The sequence below is a fragment of the Panulirus ornatus genome, chromosome 14, assembly GCF_036320965.1.
Source record: "Panulirus ornatus isolate Po-2019 chromosome 14, ASM3632096v1, whole genome shotgun sequence".
Taxonomy (NCBI): domain Eukaryota; kingdom Metazoa; phylum Arthropoda; class Malacostraca; order Decapoda; family Palinuridae; genus Panulirus; species Panulirus ornatus.
Genome location: NC_092237.1, coordinates 3625295 through 3644314, shown reverse-complemented (window position 1 = coordinate 3644314; position 19020 = coordinate 3625295). Strand labels below are relative to the sequence as shown.

The 19020-nt window shown below is 40.3% G+C and overlaps 1 protein-coding gene across 3 annotated transcripts in view; it reads left to right on the top strand.

Annotated features, from left to right (window-relative positions):
* Positions 1-19020, top strand: part of Pcl (polycomb protein Pcl) — a 141707-nt gene that overhangs the window by 100403 nt on the left and 22284 nt on the right. For all 3 annotated transcript variants that reach the window (XM_071669356.1, XM_071669357.1, XM_071669355.1), the window contains exons 7-10: positions 3503-3675; positions 6827-7022; positions 15634-15701; positions 15937-16101. In XM_071669356.1, coding sequence (XP_071525457.1) covers positions 3503-3675; positions 6827-7022; positions 15634-15701; positions 15937-16101 — 602 coding nt within the window. The remainder of the gene's footprint in view (positions 1-3502; positions 3676-6826; positions 7023-15633; positions 15702-15936; positions 16102-19020) is intronic.

The following is a 19020-nucleotide window of genomic DNA, read 5'->3' as shown; positions in this document are numbered from 1 at the left end:
TGGAAGCGGAAGTGGATCATAGGGTGGGGGAGGGGGCGAAAATTCTGGGGGCCTTGAAGAATGTGTGGAAGTCGAGAACATTATCTCGGAAAGCAAAAATGGGTATGTTTGAAGGAATAGTGGTTCCAACAATGTTGTATGGTTGCGAGGTGTGGGCTATGGATAGAGTTGTGCGCAGGAGGATGGATGTGCTGGAAATGAGATGTTTGAGGACAATGTGTGGTAGGAGGTGGTTTGATCGAGTGAGTAACGTAAGGGTAAGAGAGATGTGTGGAAATAAAAAGAGCATGGTTGAGAGAGCAGAAGAGGGTGTTTTGAAGTGGTTTGGGCACATGGAGAGAATGAGTGAGGAAAGATTGACCAAGAGGATATATGTGTCGGAGGTGGAGGGAACGAGGAGAAGAGGGAGACCAGATTGGAGGTGGAAAGATGGAGTGAAAAAGATTTTGTGTGATCGGGGCCTGAACATGCAGGAGGGTGAAAGGAGGGCAAGGAATAGAGTGAATTGGAGCGATGTGGTATACCGGGGTTGACGTGCTGTCAGTGGATTGAATCAAGGCATGTGAAGCGTCTGGGGTAAACCATGGAAAGCTGTGTAGGTATGTATATTTGCGTGTGTGGACGTATGTATATACATGTGTATGGGGGGGGTTGGGCCATTTCTTTCGTCTGTTTCCTTGCGCTACCTCGCAAACGCGGGAGACAGCGACAAAGTGGTGGGATGAAGAAGTAAGATTATTAGCGAAAGAGAAGAGAGAGGCATTTGGACGACTTTTGCAGGGAAAAAATGCAATTGAGTGGGAGATGTATAAAAGAAAGAGACAGGAGGTCAAGAGAAAGGTGCAAGAGGTGAAAAAGAGGGCAAATGAGAGTTGGGGAGAGAGAGTATCATTAAATTTTAGGGAGAATAAAAAGATGTTCTGGAAGGAGGTAAATAAAGTGCGTAAGACAAGGGAGCAAATGGGAACTTCAGTGAAGGGCGCAAATGGGGAGGTGATAACAAGTAGTGGTGATGTGAGAAGATGGAGTGAGTATTTTGAAGGTTTGTTGAATGTGTTTGATGATAGAGTGGCAGATATAGGGTGTTTTGGTCGAGGTGGTGTGCAAAGTGAGAGGGTTAGAGAAAATGTTTTGGTAAACGGAGAAGAGGTAATAAAAGCTTTGCAGAAGATGAAAGCCGGCAAGGCAGCAGGTTTGGATGGTGTTGCAGTGGAATTTATTAAAAAAGGGGGTGACTGTATTATTGACTGGTTGGTAAGGTTATTTAATGTATGTATGACTCATGGTGAGGTGCCTGAGGATTGGCGGAATGCGTGCATAGTGCCATTGTACAAAGGCAAAGGGGATAAGAGTGAGTGCTCAAATTACAGAGGTATAAGTTTGTTGAGCATTCCTGGTAAATTATATGGGAGGGTATTGATTGAGAGGGTGAAGGCATGTACAGAGCATCAGATTGGGGAAGAGCAGTGTGGTTTCAGAAGTGGTAGAGGATGTGTGGATCAGGTGTTTGCTTTGAAGAATGTATGTGAGAAATACTTAGAAAAGCAAATGGATTTGTATGTAGCATTTATGGATCTGGAGTTGGCATATAAGAGTTGATAGAGATGCTCTGTGGAAGGTATTAAGAATATATGGTGTGGGAGGCAAGTTGTTAGAAGCAGTGAAAAGTTTTTATCGAGGATGTAAGGCATGTGTACGTGTAGGAAGAGAGGAAAGTGATTGGTTCTCAGTGAATGTAGGTTTGCGGCAGGGGTGTGTGATGTCTCCATGGTTGTTTAATTTGTTTATGGATGGGGTTGTTAGGGAGGTGAATGCAAGAGTTTTGGAAAGAGGGGCAAGTATGAAGTCTGTTGGGGATGAGAGAGCTTGGGAAGTGAGTCAGTTGTTGTTCGCTGATGATACAGCGCTGGTGGCTGATTCATGTGAGAAACTGCAGAAGCTGGTGACTGAGTTTGGTATAGTGTGTGAAAGAAGAAAGTTAAGAGTAAATGTGAATAAGAGCAAGGTTATTAGGTACAGTAGGGTTGAGGGTCAAGTCAATTGGGAGGTAAGTTTGAATGGAGAAAAACTGGAGGAAGTAAAGTGTTTTAGATATCTGGGAGTGGATCTGGCAGCGGATGAAACCATGGAAGCGGAAGTGGATCATAGGGTGGGGGAGTGGGCGAAAATCCTGGGAGCCTTGAAGAATGTGTGGAAGTCGAGAACATTATCTCGGAAAGCAAAAATGGGTATGTTTGAAGGAATAGTGGTTCCAACAATGTTGTATGGTTGCGACGTGTGGGCTATGGATAGAGTTGTGCGCAGGAGGATGGATGTGCTGGAAATGAGATGTTTGAGGACAATGTGTGGTGTGAGGTGGTTTGATCGAGTAAGTAACGTAAGGGTAAGAGAGATGTGTGGAAGTAAAAAGAGCGTGGTTGAGAGAGCAGAATAGGGTGTTTTGAAATGGTTTTTGCACATGGAGAGAATGAGTGAGGATAGATTGACCAAGAGGATATATGTGTCGGAGGTGGAGGGAACGAGGAGAAGTGGGAGACCAAATTGGAGGTGGAAAGATGGAGTGAAAAAGATTTTGTGTGATCGGGGCCTGAACATGCAGTAGGGTGAAAGGAGGGCAAGGAATAGAGTGAATTGGATCGATGTGGTATACCGGGGTTGACGTGCTGTCAGTGGATTGAATCAGGGCATGTGAAGCGTCTGGGGTAAACCATGGAAAGCTGTGTAGGTATGTATATTTGCGTGTGTGGACGTATGTATATACATGTGTATGGGGGTGGGTTGGGCCATTTCTTTCGTCTGTTTCCTTGCGCTACCTCGCAAACACGGGAGACAGCGACAAAGCAAAAAAAAAATATATATATATATAAATGCCCTTACATGCACATACATATACATATATACACATGTACATATTTATGCTTGACTTCATTCATTCTTGTCACTACCCCACCCCACAGGAAGCTGCATCATTACCTCCTGCTTCAGTGAGGTTGCACCAGGAAAACAGTCCTTAGCTGTTACGTGTAAGAAAACCATGTCTACCTAATCCTCATCCAGGCCCCACAGAGATGTATACATATATCCGTGGGGATAGGAGAGAAAGAATACTTCCCATGTATTCCCTGCATGTCATAGGTGACTAAAAGGGGAGGGAGCGGGGCAGGCTGGAAATCCTCCTTTCCAGTTTTTCCTTTTCCAAAAGAGGGAACAGAGAAAGGGGCCAAGTGAGGATTTTCTCTCTAAGGCTCAATCCTCAGTACTTATTGCTCCCTTGCTAATGTGGGAAATGGCAAATATATATGAAAAAAATGTGTTTGTGTGTGTGTGTGTGTGTTTATGTATATGCATGTATGTGTTGTGTGTGTGTATGCATGTGTATGTGAATGGATGGGTCTTTCTTCGTCTTTTTCCTGATGTTGCCTCACTAACTCGGGAAATGGCGATCAAGTATAATAATAAAACCTTTGGAGATGGTAGATGATGATTTAATTTTTATTTACAGATCAACTCTTTAACGTGGGACCAAGGTCACAAAAGCAACAAAGAACAAACGTATTGTTATTGTGGGGGACCTGGAGAGTGGTACAATCGTATGCTACAGTGTCAGCGGTGTAAACAATGGTTCCATGAAGCCTGTGTAGATTGTTTACACTTTCCACTTCTATATGGTGATAGGTACTAAGTTTCATATTTCATAACTCAGTTTATTTTTGTTTTATTGTATTTTTTTTTTTTTCCATTGGTCTGTCAGTGTTCAGAAGATATAGTCAAATAGTTTACATTTATACTTGATCATTGTTCACATTTGTTTGTGCTAAATAATCAGTGATGGTAAAGCAGAAGCTAGATAATTTTAGTGGTAAACTACTGAATTGATGCTACATTGTAGAACCACAAAGACTCACTATTTCAGCTTAGGGATGATCCATATGAATTGAAAATCTTGATGACTAACATTTTTTGAATCATGTGCTAGCCTTATGTCAGAATGTTAGGAACAATAGATATAAGTAGTAGGTAGGAATGTTAGGCAGGAGAATTAGGTAGAGGTAGTAACATTTGTGGGAAGCATTTGCTAGAAGTAGCATGTATGAACATTAGGCAGAAGTAGTCAGTAGGAACACTGTGCAGGCACCTCTGGAAACACTGTGCTAGAATTCCCCTTGGCCAGTGACCTCTTATGAGTGTGGCACTAAAGGCTGAAAAACGGCACTGGACTTCTGTCATTGAGACTTTAGCCATGGCCCCTCTTTTGAGGGAGTTCCTAAAGGGAATGGGCCTCCAAGATATAGACAGATATCCTATTAGCTGGCAGTGTACCTTTCAGTTCATATTCCACCCACCAACAGTCACTTTGTAAAGAAACATGATTATGATCAAGTGCTCATTCTCTATGGAGTTATATCTGATTTTAGCTTTTATATCTGGTGTTCAAGAAATTATTAGGGAATGTGGTAACACCCCCTCAACAAGTGTTTAATGTGGATGAAACTGGCTTAGTTTGGAAAAGAAATCTAGCTAGGAAGAAAGAACTGCTCCAGGATTTAAGGCTGCCAAAGATTACATGATGCATCTGACTGGGACGGAAACTGAGGGATATTTAAACTTTTCATAAGTTATTGGCATCAGTTGACATTTGCATAGTAGGGTGACATTGATGTCAGTCAACACAGTAAATTTCCTTACGCCATTTGAATTTTGCTTGTATTATAGGTTCTGTTAGCTGACCATAGATGGCAACCCAAACAAAGGATGAGTCATTGGAGCTGCCTGGAGGCCTTGGTTAAATATGGATTGTCACATGCCAGCTTTTGGGACCCCCTGTGTCTGTGATGCTCAATGCTAACTGTATTTTCAATCATTGTATCCCCACCATCCCCCTGTGGTTTGTACTTAGTATTAGCGAGTCCAGTAAAAAATGTTTTTCATAAACTGGGAATTATTATGTTTGAAGGAATAGTGGTTCCAACAATGTGGTATGGTTGCGAGGCGTGGGCTATGGATAGAGTTGTGCGCAGGAGGATGGATGTGCTGGAAATGAGATGTTTGAGGACAATGTGTGGTGTGAGGTGGTTTGATCGAGTAAGTAATGTAAGGGTAAGAGAGATGTGTGGAAATAAAAAGAGCGTGGTTGAGAGAGCAGAAGAGGGTGTTTTGAAATGGTTTGGGCACATGAAGAGAATGAGTGAGGAAAGATTGACCAAGAGGATATATGTGTCGGAGGTGGAGGGAACGAGGAGAAGAGGGAGACCAAATTGGAGGTGGAAAGATGGAGTGAAAAAGATTTTGTGTGATCGGGGCCTGAACATGCAGGAGGGTGAAAGGAGGGCAAGGAATAGAGTGAATTGGAGCGATGTGGTATACCGGGGTTGACGTGCTGTCAGTGGATTGAATCAGGGCATGTGAAGCGTCTGGGGTAAACCATGGAAAGCTGTGTAGGTATGTATATTTGCGTGTGTGGACGTATGTATATACATGTGTATGGGGGTGGGTTGGGCCATTTCTTTCGTCTGTTTCCTTGCGCTACCTCGCAAACGCGGGAGACGGCGACAAAGTATAATAAAAAAAAATATAAATATACATATAACAGCTAGAGAATGGATGTGAGCAAATGAGGCCTTTCTTCTTTTTTTCCTGGCACTACCTTGCTACCATAAGAAATGGCAGTTAAGGATGAAAAAAAGAAATATGAAATTAATGATTAAGAGAATGTAGTGTATTGTGAATGGTGCATGTATGGGAGGCAAGTAAGGATAAGGATAAGTGGAGACTTTTGCCATGGCCACCCACTTGACAGGAGCTCTTGAAGAGAACAAGCATCAGAGATATAGATAGATTTTATATTGTTCTAAAGCTGCTTCACTCTATTTCATATGTAAGAGTTAGTTAGAGTGGAGTGAAAAAGATTTGAGTGATTGGGGCCTGAACATGCAGGAGGGTGAAAGGCTTGCATGGGTTAGAGTGATTGGATTGATGTGGTATACAGGGGTCAAAGTGTCATGTGAAGCAGCCAGGTAAACCAGTGAAAGGTTTGTGGGGCTTCGTTATAATTAGTGAGCTGTGATTTCAGTGCATTACGCATGACAGCTAGAAAATTGATGTAAGCGTATGTGGCCTTTCTTTGTCTGTTTCTGGTGTTACCTTGCTAACACAGGAAACTGTGATCAAGTATAAAAAAGAGTTAGTCACTGAAAAATATTAGGAAAACAACTCCCCTTGATTAATTTGTTTCAGTTGCTTGATTTATGATGCTTTGACTTATGAAAGGGGTTTCCTTTTATGAATCAGGGGCTAGCAGTACCCATAAGTAAAATTTAATGCATTTTTGTCGTATTTTAGCATGTTTAATTTGTTATTCTCTCCTTATTAGTAATTTAACAAGCTTTTTAGTTTCTCACTTTTAAGGTGGGGAATGTTTTATAAACTTGCAGATTAATGTGTAAGTGTTAATGGACAGGTTAATTGTGTCCTTACTGGTCTAGTGTAAACTAAGATTTCTATCTTTCTATATATCTGAAACCTGTTCCCACCTGAAACTCCTGCAGAGGGGTGGCCATGGCAATAATGTCCATAACTAGTGAATTCCTATGGTGCTGCTTATTCTTTAGTGTTTCACCCATAACAGGTCACTGGCAGAGGGCAATTCTGGTGCAGCGTTTGCAGAGGTTCCCACATGATGTTCCTACTAACTACATTTACCCAATGCTAAAATGCTTTCTACCTGATACCTAAACTAAGATTATTTATGTCACTTTAAAAATTTTGTTGCATTTCGTGTTCATATTGATTATTATTAGGATGTATTAAAATTCATTAATTTTTTCAGATTTTATGTGTTCGTGTGTGCTTTATGTAATGAGGGAAATGAGTTCCTTCATAGATTAGATGTCAAATGGGTAGATGTTGTGCATCTGTCGATATTTAACTTAACTCTACAAGACTCAAAGATGTACTTCGAGTATGAGGATACAATCACCCAGTGGATAAACGACAATTGGGAACTGCTACAAGCACCACTAGGGGTATGTCAGTATAATTTTTATCAGTGCATAGTTTACTGCTTCCAGTTTCTGTTTACTTTTGATGCTTTTTATTCAGTTTTTTATTTTACTTTGTATCATGTTTGACTAATCTTGTATATGTGTGCATATTAGCACACACTATCTTTATTTTGTATATACTTTTGTTGTGCATCTTTAGTTCTTCACCATCAGTAACTTTGCCCCATATTGTTCAGGTATCTACCCTGGGGATGCTTGCACTTTAGTAAAAATAAAAGAGTCCATAGTACCACATACCATGCTCAGACTTCAGGTAAATTTCAGTTTTTTAATGTCCTTAGTAAAACACAGTATTTCCCTCAGGGACCAGTTTCAGGCCTGGCCAGGCGAGAATGTCTGAGGAATAGGGTTGACAGGTCATTTGATTAAAAAACTATTGCCTTTGTAATAATTTTTTAACCTGTTTTGCCAAATTTCATTTTTTTCCAGAATAAATTATGCACAAAAATATATCCTTTAGTCTTTTAAATTACCTTTTTGTATCAGCAGGTCCTGCTACTCTCTTACTCCTCTTCATGGTGTTATGCTATGTTTTAGGTATATCATTGTTCGAAGTGCTCTACATATCTGATTTTCTTTTGTTTATAATTTTATTTATAATTTATGATAGTCCCAGAGTCCTGGTGTTACTTCCAGTAACTGGGAAATGTAGACTCCTTTGGAGTGAGAAGGTCTGATGAGACTGTATTACAAGTGATGTATCACTTACGGTGTAACCATGAATAGGCAGAGTCTGGGATTACCTTTTCACACATCAAAATGAGCATTTCAAACTATACAGAAACTGACATCCCAAGAGCTGTATACCCCACCAATGGCTAGACTCGGCAAGCTGTGCATCACATGATTAGTGTGTGGCTCTTGGCAACTTAAAGGGTGGGCCATTTTGATAGCTGTTTCTTTTTTCACACCTTAGAGCTTTGGAACCCCATACCGTCATGTCTTTCCCAATGATTATGACCTGGCACTTTTAAAAAGACAGGTTTTTCAACTCAAAAATTCGTAAATATTTTTTTCTTTTTCTTTTTCGTTTTCTTTCATTTTCTCCCTTATATTTCAATTAAAGGCCCAGCCTTGATGCGGACTTTTGTTTGTGACAAGAGCCTTCAATGTGAAAAAAAGAAAGTTAGAGTTGATGGAAGGATTTTATTAATGTTTCAGCAACTTTCATAGGTGCATCTTGTGAAGGAAACTCCACAGATACATTCATGTGTGAATAATGCTGGGACAATTAGTTTACATAAAGATTAACAGTCTTTTGTGGATGATAGTGTCAAATGTCAATTGGCAGTCTCTTTCTGATTTATTTTTCCAATGAAATTAGAAATCTGCCTTGAGTGATTATTGAAAGCTATAAGAGAAGACTTGCAAAATGGCTATGAACATTATCTTATGTCCCTAAGGATGAAAATCATGTAACTTGAGTTGCAGCAGAGAATGATATTTTGAAAGAAGTAGTATATGTAGTGTGTTAAGCACTAGCCAGGCCTAATGGTCAAGTATCATTATAGATTCTCATAGTCCAAAATATAGAAAGAGATAGAGGGGATAGAACTCCTGAACTACCATGAAGACTAAAATAAGTAAATGCAGCTACCTCGCTAATGCAGGAAATGGCTAATATGTATGAAAAAAATATGTGCATGGGATAGGACAAAAAATATGAATAATTTGGACTTAAAACCCTTACAGTTGTGCATATACTGTCATGAAACCTTCAGGTATACTTTGAAATATATTGAAAAGTCACCAAGCAAAAATATGGGTTCTTTGAAAAAAGAATGTGAGGCTTGTCAGTGTTTTACTAAGTTAGATAGAAAATTTAACCAGAGTAAGCAATGGTTCCTTCTAAAGGAAATTAGATGATCGACTGAGAAAATTACTGGGTCAGTCAAATATTGATAATTGCACCATGTTGCAGCTGATAGCAACAGCATTGAAAGGCAAAAAAGATGTACAGTGGGTACTGGGCATGTTGAGGAGAGCATTAGATTAAAGATGGGTAAGTTTGATGGTATAGTTGTCTCATCAATGTTTTATGGATGCAAGTCATGGGCCCTAGGTGGTAAGGTGCAGAAGCAGGTGGGTGTCCTAGAAATAAAATGTTTGAGGACAAGTGATATGAGGAGAGTTAACTGAATAATAAGTGGTAAGGTAAAGAAAGATGTTAAAGTAAAACTGCTGAGAGGTCTCTGAGGCTTGGCTTTGTATAGGGGCTCAGGTTTCAGTTTATTATACATGACAGCTAGTTTGCATGAGCAAATAAGGCAGTTCTTCATTTGTTCCTTGTGTTACCTTCCTATGAGGGAAATGGCAAACTTGATAACATATTTGTTATTCTAAATGTAGATAATATGCTATATTGCCAGAACATGATATTCAAGAGTAGTTTATTCTTATGGAAAACATTTCTCGCTTCTTTACTATATTCCCATCCACTGATGGATCCTAGTTCTAATCTAGTCACAGTGATATCTGTATGCATATTCTTTCTATATGTTTTATATGTTTTGAGATCCTACACCTCTGTTTATTTCATCATAGCTCTTTATACTTTCACCATTTTCTTTCATATCTTCTCTTTTCAGTTGCTTTTTTTCACCAGAGGTCCCTTTGACAGCATTTTTTAGTTTATAGTTTATGTTTTGGTCCATGAAAATATATCATTCATCATACATCCATCTTTTGCTATGATAGTACTGTGATAGCCTATTAATTTCCAGTGAGTACAACTATGATAGTACTGTGATAGCCTGTTAATTTCCAGTGAGTACAACATGTGCAGGTACCTAAAGTAATGAAACATGTTTATCCCTGTTTTATAGATTCCTAACACTTCATCCAATATCCTTAGGAAGCACCCCTTCATCTGTGAATTCTCTTAGATTTATCTAAAGCACCCTTTTTCACTTAATTACCAAGATATTGTTTTCAGATAAATAAATATTATTTTCAAAGTATGCCTCTTTTTCATCCTTTAGAATGTCATTGATAGCAACAAGTTCTGCATGTGTTGTGGAAACTGTCAATCCTCTATCATATTTTTTTATTCCAAGACCCTCTTCTACATATCACAAATTTCTTCCCACTCTCTTATGATACCAGACATGGAGCAGTTCCTTTTCCCACTCTTAAGAAAAAAAAGAATAAATAAATAAATAAATTTAGGCCTCTAATATCCATGCGTAAGTGAGCAAATTTTCAGTTGCTATTTTAGCCCAGGGCACTAAAGCTTGCTGAGACTTGCAAGAAAAGCATGATACATTGTGTATTGTTATTTTTCATTTATTATGGTACATTTGTTCCTTTGATTTATTAACTACTGTGCCCTTCTTTATTGCAAACTGAGCTATTTTCTTTTATAATCCATATGATTCATAAATATTCATTGCTCATGATAGCAGATGGGAGTATGTGTATAAATGTCTCATGGTATTTGGTTGGCAACGTTTATTTGCATGTGCCTGTGCTGTCATGTGTGTTCACTAGCATGGTGTACCAAGATATGCCATCCCTGTTTATCAGTATTTGCCTTTTTTCCCCTCTTTGTTCTCTCTCTTAGTCTGATATATACCCATTTGCTTTTGGAAGACTGATGAATATTATTACTGGTATTAAAGTGTTATATATGACTGAAGTTTTTTCCAAAAAAGTAATAATGTAAAGTAAATTATATATGATTGATTCCATAATAATGCTTATTATAGATAAGACTAAGGGTCATTTTGTAGTATGATACTTGGGAAGGTAAATGATGTCAAGAAAAAGAAGAAGCAAGCTGTATTTCTAGATTGTCACTGAGAGGTTATAGATAGAAAATATTATGTCAAGATAAAGGAATGCTTAATACACAAAACCTGGCCACATGTGAGTATAGAGGAATTCTTAAACATAAGAACATATTGAAGGTTTGTTGATTGTGTTTGATGATAGAGTGGCAGATATAGGGTGTTTTGGTCAAGGTGGTGTGCGAAGTGAGAGGGTCAGGGAGAATGGTTAGGTAAACAGAGAAGAGGTAGTGAAAGCTTTGCAAATGATGAAAGCCGGCAAGGAGGCAGGGTTTGGATGGTATTGCAGTGGAATTTATAATAAAAGGGGGTGACTGCGTTGTTGATTGGTTGGTAAGGATATTCACTGTATGTGTGGGTCATGGTGAAGTGCCTGAGGATTGGGAGAATGCATGCATAGTGCCATTGTTCGAAGGCAAAGGGAATAAAGGTGAGTGTTCAAATTACAGAGGTATAAGTTTGTTGAGTATTCCCGGGAAATTATATGGGAGGGTATTGGTTGAGAGGGTAAAGGCATGTACAGAGCATCAGATTGGGGAAGAGCAGTGTGGTTTCAGAAGTGGTAGAGGATGTGTGGATCAGGTGTTTGCTTTGAAGAATGTATGTGAGAAATACAAAGAAAAACAGATGGATTTGTATGTGGCACTTATGGATCTTGATAAGGCATATGATAGAGTTGATAGAGATGCTTTGTGGAAGGTACTCAGAGTATATGGTGTGGGAGGTAAGTTGCTAGAAGCTGTGAAAAGTTTTTACCAAGGATGTAAGGCATGTGTACGAGTAGGGAGAGAGGAAAGTGATTGGTTCCCAGTGAATGTCAGTTTGCGGCAGGGGTGCGTGATGTCTCCATGATTTTTAATTTGTTTATGGATAGGGTTGTTAGGGAGGTGAATGCAAGAGTTTTGGAAAGAGGGCAAGTATGCAGTCTGTTGTGGATGAGAGGGCTTGCGAAGTGAGTCAGTTGTTGTTCGCTGATATTACAGTGCAGGTGGCTGATTTGGATGAGAAACTGCAGAAGGTGGTGACTGAGTTTGGTAAAGTATGTGAAAGAAGAAAGCTGAGAGTAAATGTGAATAAGAGCAAGATTATTACGTTCAGTAGGGTTGAGGGACAAGTTAACTGGGAGTTAAGTGTGAATGGAGAAAAACTGGAGAGAGTGAAGTGTTTTAGATATCTGGCAGTGGATTTAGCAGCAGATGGAACCATGGAAGGGGAAGTGAGTCACAGGGTGGGGGAGGGGGTGAAGGTTCTGGGAGTGTTGATGAATGTGTGGAAGGCGAAAAATTTATCTCGTAGAGTGAAAATGTGTATGAAGGAGTAACGGTTCCAACAATGTTATATGGTTGAGGCATAGGCTGTAGATAGGATTGTGCAGAGGAGGGTGGATGTGTTGGAAATGAAATGTTTGAGGACAATATGTAGTGTGAGGTGGTTTGATCGAGTAAGTAATGAAAGGTAAGAGAGATGTGTGGTGATAAAAAGAGTGTGGTTGAGAGAGCAGAAGAGGGTGTGTTGAAATAGTTTGGTCACATGGAGAGAATGAGTGAGGAAAGATTGACAAAGAGGATATATGTCAGAGGTAGAGGGAATGAGGAGAAGTGGGAGACAAAATTGGAGGTGGAAGGATGGAGTGAAAAAGATTTTGAGCGATCAGGACCTGAACATAAGGAGAGTGAAAGGCATGCAAGGAATAGAGTAAATTGGAACGATGTGGTATACCGGGGTGGACGTGATGTCAGTGGAGTGAACCAGGGCATGTGAAGCACCTGAGGTAAACCATGGAAAGGGAGCTGTGGTTTGGGTGCATTACACATGACAGCTAGAGACTGAGTGTGAACAAATGAGGCCTTTTTTTGTCTTTTCCTAGCACTACCTCGTGCACAGGGTGTGTGTGTGTGTGCTATTTCATGTGTGGCGGGGTGACAACGGGAATGGATGAAGGCAGTAGGTATGAATATGTACATGTGTATTTATGTATATGTCTGTGTATGTATATACACGTTGAAATGTATAGGTATGTATATGTGCGCTTGTGGGCGTTTATGTATATGCATGTGTATGTGGGTGGGTTGGGCCATTCTTTCGTCTGTTTCCCTGTGCTACCTTGCTAATGCGCGAGACAGTGATTGAGTATAATAGATAAGATATAATGAATAAAGAACATATTAGATATACAGTAAACAAACATCATGATTATACTCTGGAATCTCATCAGAGGATGAGACTCCTCAAAGCAGGGAATCATGCATAAAGAAATGTCTTAAGCACAATAGCAGCATGTACTTTCTATATGCCTTTGTTGTTTGTGTTGATATGTGGAGCACCAAATATCCTTTTGTAGTGTGCTTCTGTATGCAGGATGTCTTCCAGGAATACTGTTATAGGAATATCTATTTTTCGTACTTGTTCACTGTTTATCATGTTTGCAAGGTAGTGCCAGGAACAGACAAAAAAAAAAAAAAAACTGCATTTGCTCACATCCATTCTCTATCTGTTATGTGTAAAGCACTAAGACATACCATCTGAAAAATGATCATGAACCCAGTAAGGCCTTTGGCACTACTTTGGAGAAAATGGAGCATGAATTAATGGATCTGTAGCTTAGTATTCATTTCCTCCTTGTTTTCGTAATGCCTCATCATACTTAGGCCTAAAAAACATGGAGTTTCATGAACTGTTACAATTTCCAAAGGCTCAGACACAAAGGTGGGAGTGTTCCTTGCTTGTCCTTAGAAGTATGCAATTTGTTAGTTAGCCTAAGATGATTTAGTGTGTGTCTCTGGTCACTAATTCTTCAATTAGCAGAAACACAGCTGGTTGCTATGTTGAAAGCAAACAAATTTGGTGAAAAATCACCTTGTTTAGGCTGTGATGGGTGATGGCCCTAAGCAACACTGCCTCTACTTGTTCCTGGGATCCCATCTGCATTATTTTCATCTTTAGTATTGATACTGAAAGAGTGTTTTCAACATCACTATCCATCATTTGAGTTACAATCATATAACTCCTTTGAATGATATACTATGTCTTTCTATCAATCTAGCAGAATTTGTTCAATTTTTTGTCCAACAACTAGTCATATTGTCATTTTGTAGTATGGTTGTCATTGTCATGATCCCCACCTAACTATCTATTTATATCTCTGGTGTCTGTTCCCTTCTGGAACTCCCTCATGGGGGTAGCCACGACAGAAGTCTCCCATAATTAGTGATATCCTAACCTTTAGTGCCTCACTGTCGACAGGCCACTGGCAGAGGGCAAGCCTAGCACTGTTTTTGAAGAGGCTCCTACCTAATGTTCTTACTGACTTCTACTGAATGTTCCTGCATGACATTCCTTCCAATTACTTCTACCTAATGTTTCTTCCCTAATGCTCTTACCTAAATGTTCCTACCTATTATTACTTCTACCATTTTGCCAAAAGGCAGGGCTAGCACATAGTGCTCATCACAGGAAAATTTAGAGTTACGAAGAATGAGCTGTGTGAGTTAAGTGTTGTCAAGTGTTACGTGTGACAAGGAGAGATTGGTTGTTTATGGACAAAATACCAGTAGGCCATGTGTGGTAAGGCAGAAAGATAAGACAACTACCTGGATTAGAGGAGTTCAACTTGACAACCACTCAAGTGCTGGCTTACTACTCAGCTGTCACTAACCCTCCTGATACCCAAGCAGGTAGTACTTCTGATATACCTCCTTGGTTGTAGGCTGCCTACCAACAACTACGTGCCATGATCCCTGCCATTTCTACACATAGGCTTTATGTGCTAGGATGAAGACCTTTGTTTGTGGATTTTGATCACATGTTAAAGGGTGATTTGCATGAACCTCTTCAATCCAAGTCCTTTGCTTGTTCGTATATGGTAATCATACATGATTGATATTTAAATCAGTAACAGTACCTCTTTCATATAACTGTTAATATATCTGACACCTGTTCCCTTTAGGAACTCTCGCAAGGGGATGGTCATGGCAAAAGAGTCTTCATAACTGGTGCATTCCAATGATGCTTTTTAGCCTTTCGTGCCTTATCCTTAACAAGCCACTGATACGAGGGCAACTCTCTTGTGCCGTGTTTTCAGGGGCTCCTAACTAATGTTCCTACCAATTACTTCTACCCAAGGTTCTATCCTACTACCTCTACCTAATACTCCCAATTAATGTTCCTACCTACAATTTCTACTCACTGCTCCTGCCTACTACTATTTCTATCTATTTCTCCTCCCATTTTGCCAAAAAGGCAAGGCTAGTGCATAGCGCTTATTTCAGGAAAAATTTAGTTACAATGAATGAGTTTCATGAGTTAAGTGATGTCAAGTGTTAAGTGTGACAGGGAGAGTTTGTATGTTTGCTAATAGAATGCCAGCAGTCCATATGAAGGTGAGGCAAAAAGGAAAGACAGTTTTCTGGATCAGAGGAATGCAGCTTGACAACCATTGAGGTGCTGGCTCACTGTACTGCCATCAGTAACCTATCTGATACTGGTGATATACCTCACTGGTTGGTGGCTGCCTATCAACTGCTGCCTGCCAGCAGTTGTTCAGTTCTTGTTAAGTCATTACTGTGTGCATGTGCTTTACTATCTTTTCATACCTAAGGAGGGTTGTAAATGCAAGACAAATTTTGAAAATTTTATTGTTCTGGGATCCAGGGCTCTGTAGATGACCATGAATGCTGTGGTTCTTGTTTTGTTTAATTTGTGAGTTATAGATATTTCGTCAATACTTGTTTTTAGGTACATGCATGGATTTCTTGGTGAAGTATGACCTATCCTTTAAATTTCAGCTTCAAAATATGCGGGTTAGTGAACGAAAACATGAGGTATTGAGAGTGCTGGAAGGAAATAGGCCAAGGTATGATAATGAATGCATTATGTTATACAAAATTGTAGTCATCAACAAGTCATATACACTCATTTCACATTTTGAATAGCAAATTTTTTATTATCCCTATATGGAGCATTATGTGAAAGTTTGTAATACCTACTTCATATTTAGATACCTTTGCCTAAAACTTTTGTTACTAAAAATTTCTTAACATGTTTTAAATCTAAAGCACTCTCATTTTTGTTTGTTTGTGCCTTTACAGATTTAAATGTGGACGTGAAATAAAGAAGAAGACTAGTATTTGGGGTTTGCGCGTTCGTGTTCCTCCACCAGTGCCAGCCATAACATTACCATATGTTGGTCCCATCACAGAAGATTCAATAAAGCACATAACACTACGAAACAAGAAGACTCGCAATGCTGACAGGTATTGCATTAATAATATTGTTTCTGTCCGAGGTCAGATCATCCCGCTGGCTGTAAGAGTATGTACGGGAACCCTGGAGTTTTAGACCTCTTGTCTTCTGGTGAGGTAAATGCCTCTCACTCCCTTCTGACCATCTTTTTGATGCTAGCAGACCACTATCTCTGCCTGAGACCTGACCCACCATAACATTGTCATCCCCAGTCCTTTAGTTCAAACCTGCCTTGTAATTGTTTGGATCTCAGATGTATGTGGATGCTTTACTCCAGCCTTCTTATTTATTGCAGCTTCTTTCACCTTACTTTGGATAAGTATCCTTTTCTGATTTGGTTTGAGTGTTTTGAGTTTGGAGTATTATGTAGATGAGTTAATTATATATTTTTTATTTATTTTGCTTTGTCGCTGTCTCCCGCGTTTGCGAGGTAGCGCAAGGAAACAGACGAAAGAAATGGCCCAACCCACCCCATACACAATGTATATACATACACGTCCACACATGCAAATAAACATACCTATACATCTCAGTGTACACATATATATACACACACAGACACATACATATATACCCATGCACACAATTCACACTGTCTGCCTTTATTCATTCCCATCGCCACCTCGCCACACATGGTATACCATCCCTCTCCCCCCTCATGTGTGCGAGGTAGCACTAGGAAAAGACAACAAAGGCCCCATTCGTTCACACTCAGTCTCTAGCTGTCATGCAATAATGCCCGAAACCACAGCTCCCTTTCCACATCCAGGCCCCACACAACTTTCCATGGTTTACCCCAGACGCCTCAAATGCCCTGATTCAATCCACTGACAGCACGTCAACCCGGTATACCACATCGATCCAATTCACTCTATTCCTTGCCCGCCTTTCACCCTCCTGCATGTTCAGGCCCCGATCACACAAAATCTTTTTCACTCCATCTTTCCACCTCCAATTTGGTCTCCCACTTCTCCTCGTTCCCTCCACCTCCGACACATATATCCTCTTGGTCAATCTTTCCTCACTCATTCTCTCCATGTGCCCAAACCATTTCAAAACACCCTCTTCTGCTCTCTCAACCATGCTCTTTTTATTTCCACACATCTCTCTTACCCTTACATTACTTACTCAATCAAATCACCTCACACCACACAAAGTTTTTATCGAGGATGTAAGGCATGTGTATGTGTAGGAAGAGAGGAAAGTGATTGGTTCTCAGTGAATGTAGGTTTGCGGCAGGGGTGTGTGATGTCTCCATGGTTGTTTAATTTGTTTATGGATGGGGTTGTTAGGGAGGTAAATGCAAGAGTTTTGGAAAGAGGGGCAAGTATGAAGTCTGTTGGGGATGAGAGAGCTTGGGAAGTGAGTCAGTTGTTGTTCGCTGATGATACAGCGCTGGTGGCTGATTCATGTGAGAAACTGCAGAAGCTGGTGACTGAGTTTGGTAAAGTGTGTGGAAGAAGAAAGTTAAGAGTAAATGTGAATAAGAGCAAGGTTATTAGGTACAGTAGGGTTGAGGGTCAAGTCAGTTGGGAGGTGAGTTTGAATGGAGAAAAACTGGAGGAAGTGAAGTGTTTTAGATATCTTGGAGTGGATCTGGCAGCGGATGGAACCATGGAAGCGGAAGTGGATCATAGGGTGGGGGAGGGGGCGAAAATTCTGGGGGCCTTGAAGAATGTGTGGAAGTCGAGAACATTATCTCGGAAAGCAAAAATGGGTATGTTTGAAGGAATAGTGGTGCCAACAATGTTGTATGGTTGCGAGGCGTGGGCTATGGATAGAGTTGTGCGCAGGAGGATGGATGTGCTGGAAATGAGATGTTTGAGGACAATGTGTGGTGTGAGGTGGTTTGATCGAGTGAGTAACGTAAGGGTAAGAGAGATGTGTGGAAATAAAAAGAGCGTGGTTGAGAGAGCAGAAGAGGGTGTTTTGAAGTGGTTTAGGCACATGGAGAGGATGAGTGAGGAAAGATTGACCAAGAGGATATATGTGTCGGAGGTGGAGGGAACAAGGAGAAGAGGGAGACCAAATTGGAGGTGGAAAGATGGAGTGAAAAAGATTTTGTGTGATTGGGGCCTGAACATGCAGGAGGGTGAAAGGAGGGCAAGGAATAGAGTGAATTGGAGCGATGTGGTATACCGGGGTTGACGTGCTGTCAGTGGATTGAATCAAGGCATGTGAAGCGTCTGGGGTAAGCCATGGAAAGCTGTGTAGGTATGTATATTTGCGTGTGTGGATGTATGTATATACATGTGTATGGGGGGGGGTTGGGCCATTTCTTTCGTCTGTTTCCTTGCGCTACCTCGCAAACGCGGGAGACAGCGACAAAGTAAAAAAAAAAAAAAAAAAAAAAAAAAAAAAAAAAAAACACACTTTGTCCTCAAACATCTCATTTCCAGCACATCCACCCTCCTGCGCACAACTCTATCCATAGCCCACGCCTTGCAACCATACAACATTGTTGGAACCACTATTCCTTCAAACATACCCATTTTTGCTTTCCGAGATAATGTTCTCGACTTCCACACATTCTTCAAGGCTCCCAGGATTTTCGCCCCCTCCTCCACCCTATGATTCACTTCCACTTCCATGGTTCCATCCGCTGCCAGATCCACTCCCAGATATCTAAAACACTTTACTTCCTCCAGTTTTTCTCCACTCAAACTTACCTCCCAATTGACTTGACCCTCAACCCTACTGTACCTAATAACCTTGCTCTTATTCACATTTACTCTTAACTTTCTTCTTTCACACACTTTACCAAACTCAGTCACCAGCTTCTGCAGTTTCTCTTATGAATCAGCCACCAGCGCTGTATCATCAGCGAACAACAACTGACTCACTTCCCAAGCTCTCTCATTCACAACAGACTTCATACTTGCCCCTCTTTCCAAAACTCTTGCGTTCACCTCCCTAACAACCCCATCTAT